Source organism: Dipodomys ordii, unplaced genomic scaffold, assembly GCF_000151885.1.
Source record: "Dipodomys ordii isolate 6190 unplaced genomic scaffold, Dord_2.0 Scaffold32, whole genome shotgun sequence".
Taxonomy (NCBI): Eukaryota; Metazoa; Chordata; class Mammalia; order Rodentia; family Heteromyidae; genus Dipodomys; species Dipodomys ordii.
Window position 1 is genome coordinate 16,358,529 of NW_012267248.1, and position 18,009 is coordinate 16,376,537.

General features: G+C 36.9%; 1 protein-coding gene across 1 annotated transcript in view; it reads left to right on the forward strand.

Annotated features, from left to right (window-relative positions):
• Positions 1-18,009, forward strand: part of Mdn1 (MDN1, midasin homolog (yeast)) — a 161,743-nt gene that overhangs the window by 45,496 nt on the left and 98,238 nt on the right. Inside the window, 16 exon segments of the mRNA XM_013016634.1 lie at positions 966-1,069; positions 4,474-4,618; positions 5,066-5,162; positions 6,551-6,664; positions 7,792-7,939; positions 8,188-8,298; positions 10,000-10,151; positions 10,843-11,021; positions 11,568-11,756; positions 11,759-11,775; positions 12,166-12,312; positions 14,057-14,198; positions 16,419-16,553; positions 16,631-16,769; positions 17,265-17,403; positions 17,714-17,844. Coding sequence (XP_012872088.1) covers positions 966-1,069; positions 4,474-4,618; positions 5,066-5,162; positions 6,551-6,664; positions 7,792-7,939; positions 8,188-8,298; positions 10,000-10,151; positions 10,843-11,021; positions 11,568-11,756; positions 11,759-11,775; positions 12,166-12,312; positions 14,057-14,198; positions 16,419-16,553; positions 16,631-16,769; positions 17,265-17,403; positions 17,714-17,844 — 2,089 coding nt within the window.

Below are 18,009 nucleotides of genomic sequence, written 5' to 3' on the forward strand. Positions count from 1 at the left end.
ACTTTTTTCCTGTGGTACTGGGGTTTCCACTTAGTCCTTTTCACTTTTAGTTACTTTTTACATAGGTTCTTGCATTTTTCCCAAGACTATTTGCCAGTGGTGGTTTGCTTTCTTATCTGAAACCTTCAACATAGATGATTTCAAATAGGTGCACCACCATAATTATCTTACTTATTGAGGAAGGATCCTGCTGTTTGTTAGGATGGCCTTAAGCTTCTATCTTCCCAATTTCTGCCTCTTGATCATCTGGGTTATAGATAAGGGCCACAGTGCCCTGTCCTAAAGGCCTTTTATGTTTCTTTCATCACTGAGCACTGACATGAGCAAAGTCCTTAATTTTGGTAGTTTATGTAACATTTAAGAAAATCTTGGGGCTGGGAAGGTGGCTCAGTGGTAGAGCGCATGCCTTGCATGCCAGAGACCCTGGGTTCGATTCCTCAGCACCACATAAGCAAAAATAAAAAAAGCCGGAAGTGGCGCTGTGGCTCAAGTGGTAGAGCGCTAGCTTTGAGCTGAAGAGCTGAGGGACAGCGCCCAGGCCCAGAGTTCAGGACCGGACCAAAAAAAAAGAAAAGAATCTCATGGACTTTCCTGCCTGGGCTGGCTTTGAACTGTGATCCTCAGATCTCAGTCTCCTGAGTAGCTAGGATTACAGGCGTGAGCCACCGGGGCCTGGCTAGTTCTAGCTTTTTGTTGTTAATTGGAGATAAGAGTCTCAGACTTTTCCTGTATGGACTGGCTTTGAACTGTGCAGCTCAGATGTGAGCCTCCTGAGTAGCTAGGATTACAGGTGTTAACCACCGGTGTGGCCCAGTGATTTAGTTCTTTATAGTTTTCCCTAAAGTGCTTAGTTTTTGCTTATTTTCTTAATCATTTGGCTTTTATGTGCTTAACAGATGTACAGAAAACATTACAACTCAAAAGATTTGTCTTTATTCTTTATTCATGTGTTTATTCTTTCCTAGGATTACTCCTAAAGGAGAAATGGGAAGCTTTTGGTCTTAGACTCAACCATGCCCAACAACAGATGAAAATGACTGAAAATGCACTATTGTTTGCATTTGTGGAGGTATTTTGCTTTGTTTAGATGAAGGGACTGTTATATTATCATCGTCATCATCATCACTACCACCATTTTCTGATACCAGGGCTTGATGGCAGAGCCTTGAGCTCTCTTAGTTTTTTGTTTTTGTTCAAGGCTAGTGCTCTAATGATTGAGGCACACCTGCATCATATTACTTAATTGGAGATAGACTCTCAAGGACTTTTCTAGCTTGACTGGATTTGCTGTCCTTTGATTTTTGCCTCCTGAGTAGCTAGCATTATAGCCTTGAGCCACATTGTTCCCTTTTTGTGTGAGTGTATGCCCATTGTGTGGTTTGAATTCAGAGACTGGGTGCTGTCCCTGAGCTTTTTTGCTGAAGGTTGGGACTCTACTACTTGAACCACAGCTCCACAGCTGGCTTTTTTCACTAATTAGGGATAAGAGTCTCATGGATTTTCCTGCCCAGGCTAACTCACACTGTGATCCTCAGATCTCAGTGTCCTGAGTAGTTAGGATTACAAGCATAAGCAACTGGCGTGTTTACTAATTTTAAAGATACAATTGAGAACAAATAGTTAGCTTTACACTTTGACGTTTGTATGTTTATCCTGCTGCAGGCAGTGGGAATACACATAAATAAGCAAAAGGTTGAACATAAGATAACTGTCAGCTTAATTGTAAATATGGCAGAGACCAAGTTTGAGGGGGTGTTAGATTGACATGGTTGGAGGGAGTGTTAGGCTGACATAGAGATGTCTATTCATATCCCAGTGTATATTTGATTATATTGTTTGGTTATCTCTACTGCTATCATATGATCCTGTTAGCAAAGGGTCAACTTGATTAAATATTTATAATTTGTCTTTATTGTCTTGTTTTAAAAATACTTTTATGAGACTCTTTTCACCATCCTATTAAGCATGTAGGAGTCTTAAATTGGTGTTTTTATGGAGAACGTTGGTGAAGTAGGGATATTTGCTCATTTATACTTAGTATGATTATTTCTAAAATAAAATACCACAGCTACTCGAGTCAGGTCAGTATCTCTCTCTCTCTGTCTCTCTCTCTCTCTGTGTCTCTCTCTCAATTGTTATTTTTAAGGAGTTGTACAAAGGGGTTACAATTTTATGTCGGGTTATCAGGTTATGAGTACAGTGCTGGTTGGGCATTTTCACCCTTTCCTTCTCTTTTTCCCATTTTCACACTTCATCCCTACCCACAAGTTAGTCACTGTATATTGAATACAGTGACTGCATTTGCTTACCCTTCTTCCCTCTATTCCTGTGCCCTGCCTTTACCCACCTCCCAAAAGAAGAAAAAAACAAAAACAATAAAAAGTTTCCACTTATTGATAAATAGTACTTTAGATGTTCAGATGTTCTTAAAACCGCTTTTAGTCAGTTTGTATGTAAATACATAGGGTACTCTATATTTTAGATATAGCTTCCACATATGAGAGGAAAGTGCCATTTGTCTCTAATATTGGCTACATTTAATATGACTTGTTCTAAGTACATCCATATCTCTGCAATTAATATACTGTGATGGCTGAGTAAAATTCCACATGTGTGTATGTACCACATTTTCTTGATCCACTCATCTACTGTAGGGTATCTAGGTTACTTCCATAATTTGGCTCTTGTAAATGAACATGGATGTGCAAGTGTCTTTATCATACCCTGACTTGTAAAGAATTGGGTAGATGCTCAAGAGTAGTGTGGCTATATCAATAGGGTAGGTTTAGTTTATTTTTTGAGGACTCTCCCGAATTCCCTCCAGAGTGGTTGTACTAGTTTGCATTTCCACAACAATGTAATAGAGTTCCTTTTTTTTCCACGTCCCCACAAGCATTTCTTTGAATTCTTTATATTGACTAATCTAACTGGGGGGAGATGGAATTTCAGTGTTATTTTGACTTGGATATCTTTTATGGCTGAGAATGTTGAGAATTTCCTCGTGTTTATTGGCCATTCTTACTACTTCCTCTGAGAAGTCTCTATTTAGTTCCTTTGCTCCTTTGTTGATTGTTTTTTTTCATTTTAGGGGGAGATGAGTTCCATGAGCTCCCTGTATATATTGGATATTAGACCTTTGTGTAAGATATACATAGCTGGTAAAGATTTTTTTTCCCATTCTGGGGTTGATTATTATTCTAATTTTGTTTTTTCCTTTGCTGTGCAAAAGTGTGATATAATCCCACTTATCAAGCTTCTTTTTATTTGCTGTGCTTCTGGGACTTTTCAGAAAGTTCCTGCCTATACCTATAAATTCTAATGTTTCTTCTATTCCATCTTGAAGTAGATTCAGAGTTTCAAGTGTGACATTGAGGTCTTTGATCTACTTTGAGTTGATACTAGTTCATGGTGAAAAACAAGGATCCAATGTTAAGTTTCTGTATATGGGCATCCATCACCAATTATTGAAGATGCTATTTTTTTTTCAACTTACGTTTTTGGCTCCTTTATTGAATATCAATAGCTATCAATCTATGGGTTTATTTCTGTGTCTTCTAGTCTGTTTCATTGGTCTTTGGACCTGTTTTTAGGGCATTACCACCCTGTTTTTGTTATTACAGCTCTGAAGTCAAGTTTGAGGTCTGTAATTGTGATAATACCAGCATTTCCTTTTTTTTTCAAGGCTGGGGGAACCTAAAATTGTTTTGGCTATTCATGGTTTTTGTTTTTCCATATGAAATTTTGGATTGTTTTCATTGTTTTGGTGAAGAATGTCTTAGGCATTTTGATGGGGATTTTATTTAATTTGTAGATCACCTTTGGCAGTATCTGAATACTTGAGTTTTATGATTTAACACACTGGAGTTAATACATTTGTTCTGTTTTTTTCTCAGCTAAATTTGTTGGAGTTTTATTTTTTGAGTCAGCATTAAAGTATAAAGTAGTTAGTAAAACAGGTTTTGATGTGTCAACTGGGTAGATTATAAGATTTTTTTGTTACTATTCTTAGAAATAGAACTTGAAGAGGCAACAGATAATAGAATACAGCTAAATAAATAAATATTGATTTTGATACTCTTTAGCAACTGCGAAAGACTGTCTCAACTCCTATATACTCTTGATTTGGACTTTTATCTGGTCTTACATATATTCATAGCCTATCTGTGTAATTATTTGGGTGCCTTTATGTACCTGAATACATCATATGTTAAAATTTAACTGAACATTTGTGTAATGAAAGAATTATTCCTCACTATGTACGACTTGACCTTTTGGATTTGCTCAAAATTAACTTGGCCTTAATTCTGTGACTTGTTGGAAAAATTATGCCCTTTACTTTCTCACAAAGCAAATATAACTGCTCTTGGTAACTTTTTTTTATTTAGTGTGACAGCAGCTTCTTTAAGTGCACCATATAGATGGTAATTCTATCTTTGTTTGAAGTGAAATCTTAACTTTTTCATCATCTTTTAGGGCACTTTAGCTCAGGCTATAAAGAAAGGAGAGTGGATCTTGTTGGATGAGATTAATCTGGCTGCTCCTGAAACATTAGAATGTCTAAGTGGCTTGCTTGAAGGTTCCTCTGGCTCCCTAGTGTTGCTGGATCGAGGCGACACAGGTAAGAATTTGATTCCTTTGTGGTTTCACTTTGATTGGGTGGACTACATGCTTCTTCCAGGAGAATTTGTTCATACCTTACATATTAGGTTCCACAAAGTATATTGAGCTGGTTGTAGTATAGAGAAGGCACAAAGAATAAGATACTTTGTGTCAGTGCACTTGAGTTTTAAGTAATAAACACATGCTTTGATAAAATAAATACTGGTGATTGAGAAATAATAAACAGATACGTAAAACACTGGATTGGCAGCCTGTTTGATTTGTATATTAAGGTATGACAAGTGGTCATAGGTTTCTGAGAATGCAATGAAATTGTGAACAGCCCATACAACCAGGCTGATCCTGGGGTATAGTTGTTGAGCCTGAGGTTTGGTGGAGTTAGGGTCCTGTGGCTTATCACTTGTTTCAACAGGGTGCTGAGAATTTCTGATTTTTTTCTTAACAGAACCACTGGTTCGTCATCCTGATTTCCGTTTATTTGCATGCATGAATCCAGCTACTGATGTGGGCAAAAGAAATCTGCCACCAGGAATAAGAAACAGGTGAAGTTTTTAAAGTTCTTTGTTTATTGGTTTTGTTAACCAATTTCAAGATAATGCTTACAGTTTTTTGTTCTCCAATAGAAACAGTATTCTTAATTTCCTGCTTTGTTCAATTTCTATGCTTTCTATAGTCTGTAGGCATGAGAAAATCTAATAATATCATAGAAACCTTTTCTTTGTTTTTTGTATGAAACTTAATAACTCATGAAGGCTGTTGAACACACAGATTGTTCAGGAAGTCCTCTAACTATTAGAAATATTTCCTCCATAGCATAAAAATCATTAGTGCATTTTGAGAATCTGGTTCTTTTTGATGAAATTGATTATAATACTTTTTTCCTGTGGTACTGGGGTTTCCACTTAGTCCTTTTCACTTTTAGTTACTTTTTACATAGGTTCTTGCATTTTTCCCAAGACTATTTGCCAGTGGTGGTTTGCTTTCTTATCTGAAACCTTCAACATAGATGATTTCAAATAGGTGCACCACCATAATTATCTTACTTATTGAGGAAGGATCCTGCTGTTTGTTAGGATGGCCTTAAGCTTCTATCTTCCCAATTTCTGCCTCTTGATCATCTGGGTTATAGATAAGGGCCACAGTGCCCTGTCCTAAAGGCCTTTTATGTTTCTTTCATCACTGAGCACTGACATGAGCAAAGTCCTTAATTTTGGTAGTTTATGTAACATTTAAGAAAAGATAAATGACCAGGTTATTTTTGTAACTTGATTTCAGTTTCTAAAATGTTGGAGCAAGCTAGATTTCTTATCTCCATTATGAGCAATTTTCACAGGGAAATTTTAGAAGAACCATTAAAGTATTCATTTTCTTCTGATGCACCAATTGGTTTTTGTTGTAGTTGTTGTTTCCTGGAGCTTGAACTCAGGACGTGGGTGCTGTCCCTAAGCTGCTTTTTACTCAAGGCCAGCACTCTATATCTTGAGCCACATCGCCACTTCCCGTTTTTTGGTGGTTAATTGGAGATAAGATTCTCACAGACTTTCCTACCCAGGCTGCCATGAAATCATGATCTCAGATCTCAGCATCTGAGTAGTATGATTATGGGCATGAGTCACCAGTCAGTGCCCTGCTATCATTTTGGTTTTGGTGGTGAATGGATTTTTTTTTTTGCACATAATTTTCTTACACTTAAAATAAAAAATACCTTCTGAAAATAGATGTCTTAGCTGTGTAAATTCAAGGCTTACATATAGAAGATAATATTGTTATAGAAGCAGCTTCATTTTTATTTTCTTATGGTTCATTTGTATCTCAAGTGACACTTGTAGTTTACAGGCACTTAAAGGAGCTTATATCTTCTGTTTCATGTTTTTCTATTTTCAGTATGGCTATATTAATTTTCTAAAAACAGTTATTTAATAACCTACAGATTCACTGAACTTTATGTAGAAGAATTGCAGTGTAAAGAAGACTTACAAATTCTTATTCTGGATTATCTAAAAGGATTGAGTGTGAGCAAGAACATTGTGCAAGGAATCATAAAGTAGGTTTTCTCTCACTCGTCTATATACTTTTCTTCTAAAGATAACTATTTCAAGTACAAACTTTTTTTCTCCTTTTTCTTATACTGGAGAAATGTTACAGAAAAATTGTGTAGATTCATTTTAAGGTTATATCTTTATATGAACTCCCTTAGGTTTTCCTAAGGACAGTGCATATAAAGCTTAGAACCACTACTTTGAGGATGTGTAATCAGATACTGCTCTCCTGATTACTTCCATATTCATAACCAGAAGTTTTTCTTAGGTTTGATATAAATGTTTTGCATTTTTATCTGTCTTGATCAAATCTCACCTTGCCTTCTATAGATAAGTAATTTACAAAGAGGAAGGCCATATAGGGGTGTGTGTGTATGTGTGTCTGTGTGTGTTTGTGTGTGTGTGTCCGTGTGTGTTTGTGTGTTTGTGTCCGTGTGTGTTTGTGTGTTTGTGTCCGTGTGTGTGTTTGTCCATGTGTCCTAAGCTCTCAGCTTTGTTGCTCCTTCCCAGCACTCTGTCACCTGAGCCATACACCATTTTCAAAAGGCCACATAATTTATCAAGTCAGGTCTAGAACTAATAGAGACCTAGCAAAAAATAGTACCATGACTTGCTGCTTTAATGTGAGTCACTGTGTTTTGTGTGCCATATAGAAAGAATTCAGTGTTTTTTCCTAAATAATCTAAATTTTAATGTTGGCTCTAGAAGTTAAAAGTTAATTGTGTCATTCTGGGCAAATCATTTCTTTTTCTCTTTGTCCTCCTGAAAGAAATACAGTACGTAAAGGGTTGAAATAGAATCATATTAACATTTTACTTTACATTTTGTGTTTTTTTTCCATGGCATCTTCCCACATAGCTCTGTCACCACCACCTTTTTGTTATGTGAATGTGGGAATCAGAACCTGGTCCATGAACTTGCTAAGCCCACATTACCACTGAGATTATCTGTCATCTCCCCTCCTTCCTGCCCCCAACCCTGTTTCTGTCTATCTAGTTGTTCCAAGGTGGTTGATTTCTACATGTCAATGCATCTTGACTCCTTCCATCATTCTTCCCCATCTCTCCCAACCCCACCTATCCCCTCAAGTTAAGTGGTCCTATTAACCTCTGTGGACTGCATTCTTTTGTAGCTTCTACACAGCTTTACGGAAAGAATCTGGTACCAAATTAGTGGATGGAACTGGCCACAGACCTCACTACAGCCTTCGGACTCTCTGCAGGGCCTTGCGATTTGCAGCTTCCAACCCATGTGGCAGTATCCAGCGCTCTCTATATGAGGTCTTTCTAAAGTCTGTTTGATTTAGGAGCTGGGTAGATGGGCTCCCCATGGGAAGGAGAGAATGGGAGGAATATACCACATTTGCCAATGCTTCTTTGTCAGATTAGCCCAGCACCACATTCCCTTTTGCTACCACATTATCATGTTTAAAAGGTGTTCTGGGAAATAGCACTACCCAAAATGTTGAGTATTGTTTCAGTTATTACAGAGGGGCTACTTACATTATGTGTATCTGTTTTCTCTATAGGGCTTTTGTTTGGGTTTCTTAACACAACTTGATAGGACATCACACCCTGTGGTTCAGAAGCTTATTTGTCAACACATTATCTCTGGCAATGTCAAAGGTTTGCTGAAACAGGTAAATTCTTTGTCTTTGTAATATAAGGAAAAGGTTGAATTCTCAAAGTTTTGGCTTAATTTATTTTAAGAAAACTTTTTAATTATAAAAGCATTGTACTGCAAAAAGTTAATGATTACAGAAATGTTACCATTAGGTGGATATTAAGTTCTAGTGCTCTACCACTTCAAGCTATAGCCTCACTTCTGGGCTGGTGGTTAATTGGAGATAAGAGTCTCATAAACTTTCTTACCCCGGCTGGCTTTGAACTAATGATTCTCAGATCGCAACCTCTTGAGTAACTAGGATTACAAGCATGAGCCACCAGTGCCTGCCTAAATTTTATTTTTTCATGTATTCAATTGATATTGTATGTTTGTTGATGTTGTAAATTCAAGTTATCTTTTTGTAAGTAACTCCATGTAGATGGATACCCTTAATTTCCCTTGTCTGGGGTGGAGAGTGAAGGCAATCAAATTCAGGACCTCATAAATAATAGGCAAACTATGTACCATTGTGCTAAATTTCTAGCCCTAGTTTTTCTAGCCTGTCTGGGATAATTTTTTGATTTTGCACCAGAGATTGTTAAATTTTTATAAGGGCAACATTTTTACTAGATGGTTCCCTCAAAAGATTATATAGTCCTTCTAAGTGATTATTGAGCTTGTGCAAGGAGAGAGGAGCCACTGTAGAAACAACTGCTACTTGAGTTTGACAGGAAATTACAGAGTAAATATGTTAATAAGAGAGACTGAAAAACTGATTTTTCATTAGAGAGAGAGTACTGTTGGGAATTTGAACTATTTTGCACTTTATCTTTCAATAAACAATATAAATACATATATATACACACATGCATACGGTAAACAATAGTTAACTATTTTTATTAGGGTTTATTTTTAAAAAATACTTAAGGGGTTGAGGCATGGCTCAGTTAGAAGAGCATTAGCCAATGAACAAAAGCAGCAAGTACCAAATCAAGTCCTGCTCTCTGACCGAAAGTTTAATTAGTATATAAAATTTAAAAAGTTTTTATTAGTGTATATTGTACAAAGGGAATGACCTGTTTTGATGGTGCAGTTACATACAAGTCTTATCCACTCATTTTTTTGCATGTGCTCTTCATTGTTGTAATGGAAGCTTAAAGATCACCCCTACCCCTGCCCTCAATAAGGACCCTTCAAACTGGGACTTAGACAGATAGTTTCAAATGTGACCAGGTTTATAGAAGAGAATTTATGCAGAGCAATTCAACTGTTTTTATCTGTAAAATTGTACAATTCAACTTAACAATACCTTATTTGGGAAGATTATTTCATTATCTGTATTTTTCATTAAAGTTTAGTCTAAAAAGTCAGTAAAATTCTTTTCTACAGGATCAAAAATGTAATAATGCAGTCTTCTTCCTTTGTTATAACTGGCCCAGTTTGGGGGATGAAGGGAGTTTGGTATATAGGAAATACAAATTCTTGAGAGAAATGAATCATCTTGTATGGGGAAATATTTTATCGTCCTTTTCCTTCAAAGACACCTAGTCCCATCCTGACTTTAAAATCAGTTTATGACCACATTTTCTTCACATTCCTCAAAGTAATTTTATGCTTATATTTAACCTTGCATTTTAGTTTGGAAAGCATTTTTATAGCTTCTTTTCCTAATTCCAGCTCTTAGAGACTACCATAGTTGTCATGAGACTGAGCCATTTTCAAATTTACCTTTCAGCCTATTCCAGAGCCCAAAGGAGGTCGGCTCATCCAGGTTGAAGGCTATTGGATTTCAGTGGGAGACAAGGAGCCTACAATAGATGAGACATATGTTCTGACATCTTCTGTTAAGTTGAACCTGAGAGATATAGTCCGTGTGGTCTCTGCTGGGTATGTAAGCTTTTTCTCCAGATGCTATTTATTAATGTTTCCATTTTTACAATATAATCTAGTCATCTTCTCCATCACTATTTCTTTTCCTCTTGAATTGTTATTTTTTCTTTTTCTTTTTTTTTTTGTTGGTCATGCGGCTTGAACTCTGGGCCTGGCTGCTGTCCCTCAGCTCTTCAGCTCAAAGCTAGCCCTCTGCTACTGGAGCCACAGTGCTACTTCAGTTTGTTGGTGGTTAATTGGAGATAAGAGTCTCAAGGATTTTGCTGCCCGGGCTGGCTTTGAACCGTGAACCTCAGATCTCTGCCTCCTGAGTAGCTAGGATTAAAGGTGTGAGCCACCAGTGCCCAACTTAAATTGTTACTTTCTAAAGTCAGTATGGGACTTTTCTCACAAAGCATTATTTCTGGTTGCTCAGAGGAGCATTGTTACTCTTTTGGTAAGAGCACTTATGGACATAAACTATTTTGGCCTTTCTTAAAGCATTTTTTTATTTTGCTAATAGTGCTGAAGAGGTTAGAAGTATTCTCAGTACTTTTTTTCGTAGATCATTCTCTGTGTATAGGTATATAAAAATGCTCTGTGATACAGTCATTTTTTGAAAAAGTTCTTCAGTTCTATTTTCTGGATATTTTTGTCTTTCTATTGCAGTGGATCTTTTTAAATTGTCTTACTGAATAATCTTTTGCAGAACCTATCCAGTGCTGATTCAGGGAGAGACATCAGTTGGTAAAACCAGCTTGATTCGGTGGTTGGCTGCAGCCACTGGCAACCACTGTGTACGAATTAATAATCACGAACACACAGATATTCAGGAGTACATTGGTTGTTACACATCTGACTCTTCGGGGAAACTTGTTTTTAAAGAAGGTAATGTTAATATTTCATTGTGAATGTAGGTTTTCCTACTTACCTGCATACCACTGGTTGTCAGTTCTAACTGAGGCCTGTGGACCTCTTAAGGGATGGTGTTTCTGGTCTAAATTTACTTGGATCCCATTAACCATTTCAGGCACGTACAGACAAACTGCCAGATTTTAAAGAGGGCACTTTTACTGTTGCTTTGTTTCTTAGAGATTCAAAGGACAGAGTAAGGAAGTTTAGAGTAGACGAGAATTTTGTAATTTTATGAAATAATACTGCAGAAGGGTTATTCTTCATGCTAGTTCTGACTGTGGTTGAATTGTGATTTTTACCCACAGTGTCACAGATTTTGGGGGCAAAACTAGCTAGAAGGAATAATTTCCTTGTAAATATAATGAAAACCTAGGATTTGTTGATATTAAAAACACTGTTATGGTTACACTAATTCTCAATGTTCAGGTAATATAATGATAACTTAGGATTTATTGATGTTAAAAACACTTATGATTCCTGTTATCGTTACATTAATTCTGAATGTTCATTTCCGTGTAGGTGTTCTTATTGATGCTATGAGAAAGGGCTACTGGATTGTCTTAGATGAATTAAACTTGGCTCCTACTGATGTATTGGAGGCACTAAACAGACTATTGGATGATAACCGTGAATTGCTTATAACTGAAACCCAGGAAGTTGTTAAAGCACATCCTCGATTCATGCTCTTTGCTACTCAAAATCCACCTGGGTTTATGGAGGCAGAAAAGTGAGTTTCCTTTACCTCGACCCTTCTTTTCATGCCCATACCATGTTAAGTATGAAACAGTTGTTTCATTAAGAATGAAAGGAGTAGCAAGGTGCTGGTGGCTCAGGCCTGTAATCCTAGTTACTTAGGAGGCTGACATCTGAGGATCGTGGTTCAAAGCCAGCCCGGGCCCATGAGACTCTTAGCTCCAATAAACCACTAGAAAACTGGAAGTGGCGCTGTGGCTCAAGTGGTAAAGTGTTTGCCTGGAGCTGAAGAGCACAGGGACAGCACCCAGGCCGAGTTCAAGCCCCACAACTGACAAAAAAAAGAATGAAACAAGTTATTGTGATTGTGGTGAATAGTAGGACTCTCTAGGGAACTAGCTGAAAAGTTCTGTTCATTTTCTAGGTGCTCTCCAGAGCCTTCAGGAATCGGTTTGTAGAACTGCATTTTGATGAATTGCCTAGTTCTGAGTTGGAAACAATCTTGCACAAGCGATGTAGTTTGCCTCCATCCTATTGCAGCAAATTGGTTAAAGTCATGTTGGACCTTCAGGTATTTCATGAACTTAATTTACGTGGATGTGTTGATTAGATTTGGTTATCAAAATTTAACAGCTTCTTTAGACTAAAATCAAGTCTATATATTTACAGAGTAGAGGTCTTGAGATTTTATTGTTGCTGTTGTTTTGATTGGTAGCTGGATTTGAACTCAGTGTCATGGCTTACTAGGCAAGTGCTGTATCACTGGGCCCCTACTCTCAGCCCTTATAGTCTTATTTTAAAATGCATTCTGTTCACATCTAAGTTGATGAGCTGAACTGAATCTCCAGCCCCCATTTTTAATTTATTTTTAAAATTAACTTATTGCATCCTAAAATTTTTCTGATATTTAAGTATTCTGTTAATTCCATTAGAGTATAATTTTGGAATGTTTAGCAGAGGAAAAATGCAATTTTTTAATGTTAACAGGTGTGGGTGTATGCCTGATTGCCTGTTTGTTTGAATTCAAGGCTGGGGCACTGTCCTTAGCAATTTTTGCTCAAGGCTAGCACTTTGTCACTTAAGCCACAACACCTCTTCCAGCGATTTTCTTAGTAGTTTATTAGAAATGAGAGTCTCTTTTTGCCTGGGCTGCCTTCTAACTGCAATTCTCAGATCTCAGCCTCCTGAGTAGTTAGGATTACAGGTGTGAGTGGCCGGTTCCCAGCTGCTAACAGTTATTTTTAATGTTACTTATGCTGATCTTCAATTACAGACCCTCCTCCCTTTGTTTTCCAAGTAGCTAGTATGGGATTACAGTCATTTGCTACTGTATCCAGGTTTAAACTTTAAATGGATCAGTTTGAGACTTGTTGAATTCTTCTTTGTTACCTGTTAAGCAGTAGTTGTTGCCTTTTGTTTTTTCTCTTACTGAAGTGCTGGAGATTGGACCTAGCAGGTTGTATGTGATATGTCAGTTGGTTTGTTTTTTTTTTAATATAGATTTAATTGAAATTTAAAAGTTGCTTTTTTAAAATTTTTGTGTGGGTTTTATTTTTTAAATAAAGTTTCACTTTTGTCTGGCCTGGCCTAAGTTACAATCCAACTATTTGCTCTTTTGTTTTTTTTTTCTGTTGAATTTCTTTAATGCTGTTAGGGCAAATTGGTGTTACTTTTTAATTACAAAACTAACAGCTGTTAGAATCCTTTTTCTTTTTTTTTTTTAAACCTTTTCGTGTTTTCTTTTCTTGGCTACAAAATACTCTGGGGAGACGCATAATTCCAACTACTTACTCTTCTTGTGTGCCTGGGTTGACATATTCAGACCATCATGCAGGGCATTTATTTATTTATTTATTTTCATAGGCCAAACTGGTTCACCTCTGCAATCCTCTTTGTGCCTTCCTCTTGCCTAACTAGGAACACAAGTGTGAGCTACGTTGTCTAGCTTTGAAGTTCTTTATTAAGAGTTTGATCTATAGATTTTCAAATTACAAAATGTTAGTAATAATTGCTACTCTTTAGTAGTACGGTCTTACATTGTAGGGCTGATCTTTCATCTTTCACATATTTTTAAAATATTTTTTCTGTATGAGATACAGAATTATGTTGTTTATTCCTATTACTATTTATGCATGAGTGTGACATTTTTGGGGGACAGTTATTTGTCCATTAAGATTATCAGGACATTTTATGTTAGTGGAATGAAATTACTCTTAATGGGAGCTTAAATTTGTCTAGAATTTTATGAGTTGTATTCTGTGCTTTCCATTAAGTGCAGCCAACTCCTCTGCTCATTTGTTTTGATACTTTAATAGTCCTACCGCAGAAGTTCTTCGGTGTTTGCTGGAAAGCAGGGCTTTATCACTCTTCGTGATCTGTTCCGATGGGCTGAACGATATAGATTGGCTGAGCAGACGGAGAAGGAATATGACTGGTTGCAGCATTTAGCCAATGATGGTATGTTTTCAATTAAGTGTTTGGATTGTTGAAGACAGATTCTCACTGTGTAGTGGTGCAGGCTAGACTTAAACTCATGATCTTACTTCAGCTTCCCAATTGCTGGGATTATTGTCTTGTTGCCACCATTCTAGTCTCAATGAAATACTTTTATTGTAAAACGAAGTCATCTGCCAAGTCAAATACTGCCGAAATTGTTGTTAGTCTACATATTGTTTTACATGTTCCATGAACAACCTATTTCCTTAAGTCTTTATGCTTTCCTTCAAGTTGCCACAGGTAGGATTTGATGGCTTTTTTAAAGTTTTTTCTTACTGTTATTACAAAGGTGATGTATAGAGGGATTACAGTTTAGATAAGTCAGGTAATGAATACATTTCTTTTTGGACAATTGTCACTCCTTTTGTTGGCTTTTTATTGGCGGTATAGATAGGCTTGTTTCAATTATGGCCATTGGGACTTAATTGGCTGAAAGAATTTGATACTATATAATAAGTGAGGAGAATAAAACAAGCTCATGGGGCTTTCTTTCCCTATCTCCTCTCTTCTCTGTCTCTTTCTTTTTCTTTATTTGTTTCTGTTTCTGTCTCTCTTGGGTCTTATGTCTCTCAGGAGGTTTTAAATTAGAATCTTGGAGCAGCCAACAAAACAGGTCTGTTCATTGAACCCAAACGCTGTACAGCCATACTGAGAAAGCCCTGGTGGGTGGGGTGTGGGGGACAAAGTTAGTATCTTACACTCTTAGGAGCTAACAAGACCTGCTCTTGTTTCTTCCCTTATTAAATAGGGGTAATAATAATCTAAGTAGCAAGAAATATGTATAGTCAAGCAAATTTGATCAGAGGTCAAAACTGGTTGGTTGGGTTGGTCATTATCTCCAAATTGGTCAAAGAGCCTTGTCAGGCATAAGAAAATTACAGTTCCTGGGAGCTTTTTTTTCCCCTTTTTTTTTTTTTTGGTGCCATTCCTGGAACAATCTCAGTTGAACTACTGTTCCACTTCTGGCTTTTTGGTAGTTAATGGAGATAAATGTCACTGACTTTTCTGCCCAGGCTACCTTTGAACTGCAGTCCTCAGGTATATGCCTCCTAAATAGCTAGGATTATAAGCATGAGCCACTTAAACCTGACCTGGTTTTGATCTTTATTGTGATAGGACTTGTTTCTGGACACTTAAGGTGGATTGTAGGAAAGGATGACTCAAATGAGCAAGTCAGAAACGCATTGATTTGAGACTTTTAGTTAGGAGCTTTTATAGTAGTGTAGAACAGAGCTTTGTAGAAGCTTACCTTGATGCTTTCAGTCTTAGAGCAGTTAGATCAGTCCCTAAAATGATGAACCAGATTTATATGCTTAGTTGAGCAGGAATTACAACCAAAGTTTGTGGTAGCAAGGGAGAGTGTTATAAAAGATGGCATAGATGCTGAGCTTTTATCCTGAATGTAGTATCAGTATTCAGTATTTGCATACTGAAGTGAAGAGTTAATGCTTTTAGCAAAAGCAGCTTCTAAGTCCTTGTTTCAGACCCTGACCTTATGCATGCTGACCACTGCATGTACCATTTAGCTAAAATTCTAGTTCCTTAACTTTCTTGTTAGTAATAAACAATAGAGGAAGGACCAGGTAGCACAAACCTAGATCTCAGCATTTGGATTGCTGTGAGTTTAAGGCAAGCCTGGGCTGTACAAGACAACGGTCTTTAAAAAAAAAAATAAGAAATTGCATAAAAGATGAAGAAAGAATACTTTTTCCTTAAACTTTTCTATTGAAGTAATAATGTATGATAAAGCATTTTTCCACATGTACACTGCCAATTCCATCAAGATTTAGAATGTTTCAAAATCTCAGAAACCTTTTTTTCTCTTGTAAGTGGAGGTAACAGTTATTCTAATGTTCGTCACTGTAGTATGATTTTTTTTGTGTGGATAAGCTATATTAAATAGGATTCCACAGAACATATACTCTTTCTAATGTAGCTTTTTCCAGTATGCTGTTTTCGTATATCAAGATAAAATACTTTATGTGGTTAACTCATACATGGAGATGTCGCTGTTTGATTATTCATTCTTTTGTCCTTGGACATTTTAATTGTAGGTTATTAGGAATAAAACTGCATCGAATGTCGTTTTGTGCACAAATGTTAATTTGTGTTAATTCTTGTTCTCATTGTCCTTGGTGTTCCAACCAGATGTTAATTGTTCCTATTTTGTAAAACCCTTAGGTTTTATGCTTTTAGCAGGCCGAGTCAGGAAGCAGGAGGAGGTTGATGTGATTCAAAAAGTACTTGAAAAACATTTCAAGAAAAAATTATGTCCCCGATCTCTTTTTTCCAAAGAAAATACCCTAAAACTATTTGGTAAGTAAATTAGAAACCCCAGAGGAATATGAGCCAAGTTATATTTATTCGAACCTAAGTATGTCTTCCTTGGATAGGTAAATCATCTATCAAAATATCTACATTTGATTCTATGTTTGGCCATATTGTGTGGACTGAGGCCTTGCGGAGACTGGCTGTATTAGTGGGAAGGGCATTGGAATTTGGTGAACCAGTGCTACTGGTTGGAGACACTGGGTAAGGTTTTGTGAAAGTAACTGATTAAAAAGTTTGAGTTCTGTTCTATAGGATTGTTTGTTACTTTTTAAAAATTTCTTTTTATCTTTAGATTCCTTATTTATGAAAAATAACTTCTTTCTTTTATCACTGTCATTGGGGGCTTTTTTTCCCTATATTTTTAAAGCAGAAATGAGGAACCTTTTCCCTTTGCTTGCCATACAAAATCATTGAAACAGGCGTGGTCTTGGGTAGGTCATGCTCATCATATTTGTCTGTCCTATCATGTATCAAATAATTTCTTGGTCCTATATAAGCCTTGTGCTGGATGTTTCCCAACCCTGCTTTAAAGTGAGGTTCCTTTCAATAGCTGTGTAGAAGAGGAAAATTGATAAATCATTGTTCATTCAAATTCTGTTCTGCAGTAAGGCTCAGCATGGTGTACTTCTTGCTGACAGTGTTTAATGACTATTTAGAACACATTCAAGTTGGTAATCTAGCGTATATTTCCAACAGGTGTGGGAAGACTACCATCTGCCAAGTGTTTGCAGCCTTGGCTAATCAGAAACTTTACTCCGTCAACTGCCACTTAAACATGGAAACATCAGACTTCTTAGGGGGACTACGGCCAGCAAGACAGAAGCCAAATGACAAGGTTTGTCCAGTAGCAAATGTTGATAGTCTATTTATTTGAGGAACTGTGGTTAGTTGTGTATATGAAATTGTGAGGTTTTGTTCATGGTGGGGTTTCTAGACATTATGCTAGTTTGGTGATATATGTTATGTGTATCTTACTATCAGATTTTCACTTGTTTATCAGGGGCCTCCATAAAGCATCCCCATTTGCAGGTTTTGTGCTCTACTAATACCCATTCTTGCAGAATGACCCATTTTGCCTCAGCATGAGTATTGTCACATGGAGCCATCTGTTCTTTAATTCCTCCCATCTCTTTTCCAAATTGTAGGAAGAAATTGACACGTCCAAACTCTTTGAGTGGAATGATGGACCTCTGGTTCTGGCCATGAAAGAGGATGGGTTTTTCCTCTTGGATGAGATCTCACTGGCTGATGATTCTGTCCTAGAAAGACTTAACAGGTAATGTGAATTTTCAGTTTTATTGTTTCCTTTTGTTATAGTCAATCCTTTTAATAGTAATGCTTCTTGTAGCTCCAGAGCAAATGTTTGAAAATGTTCTTTTGGTGTTCTTTCAAGCTGTCCCATAAGAGATCTTGGTTATCTTTATGGCTGAGGTTAAAACAG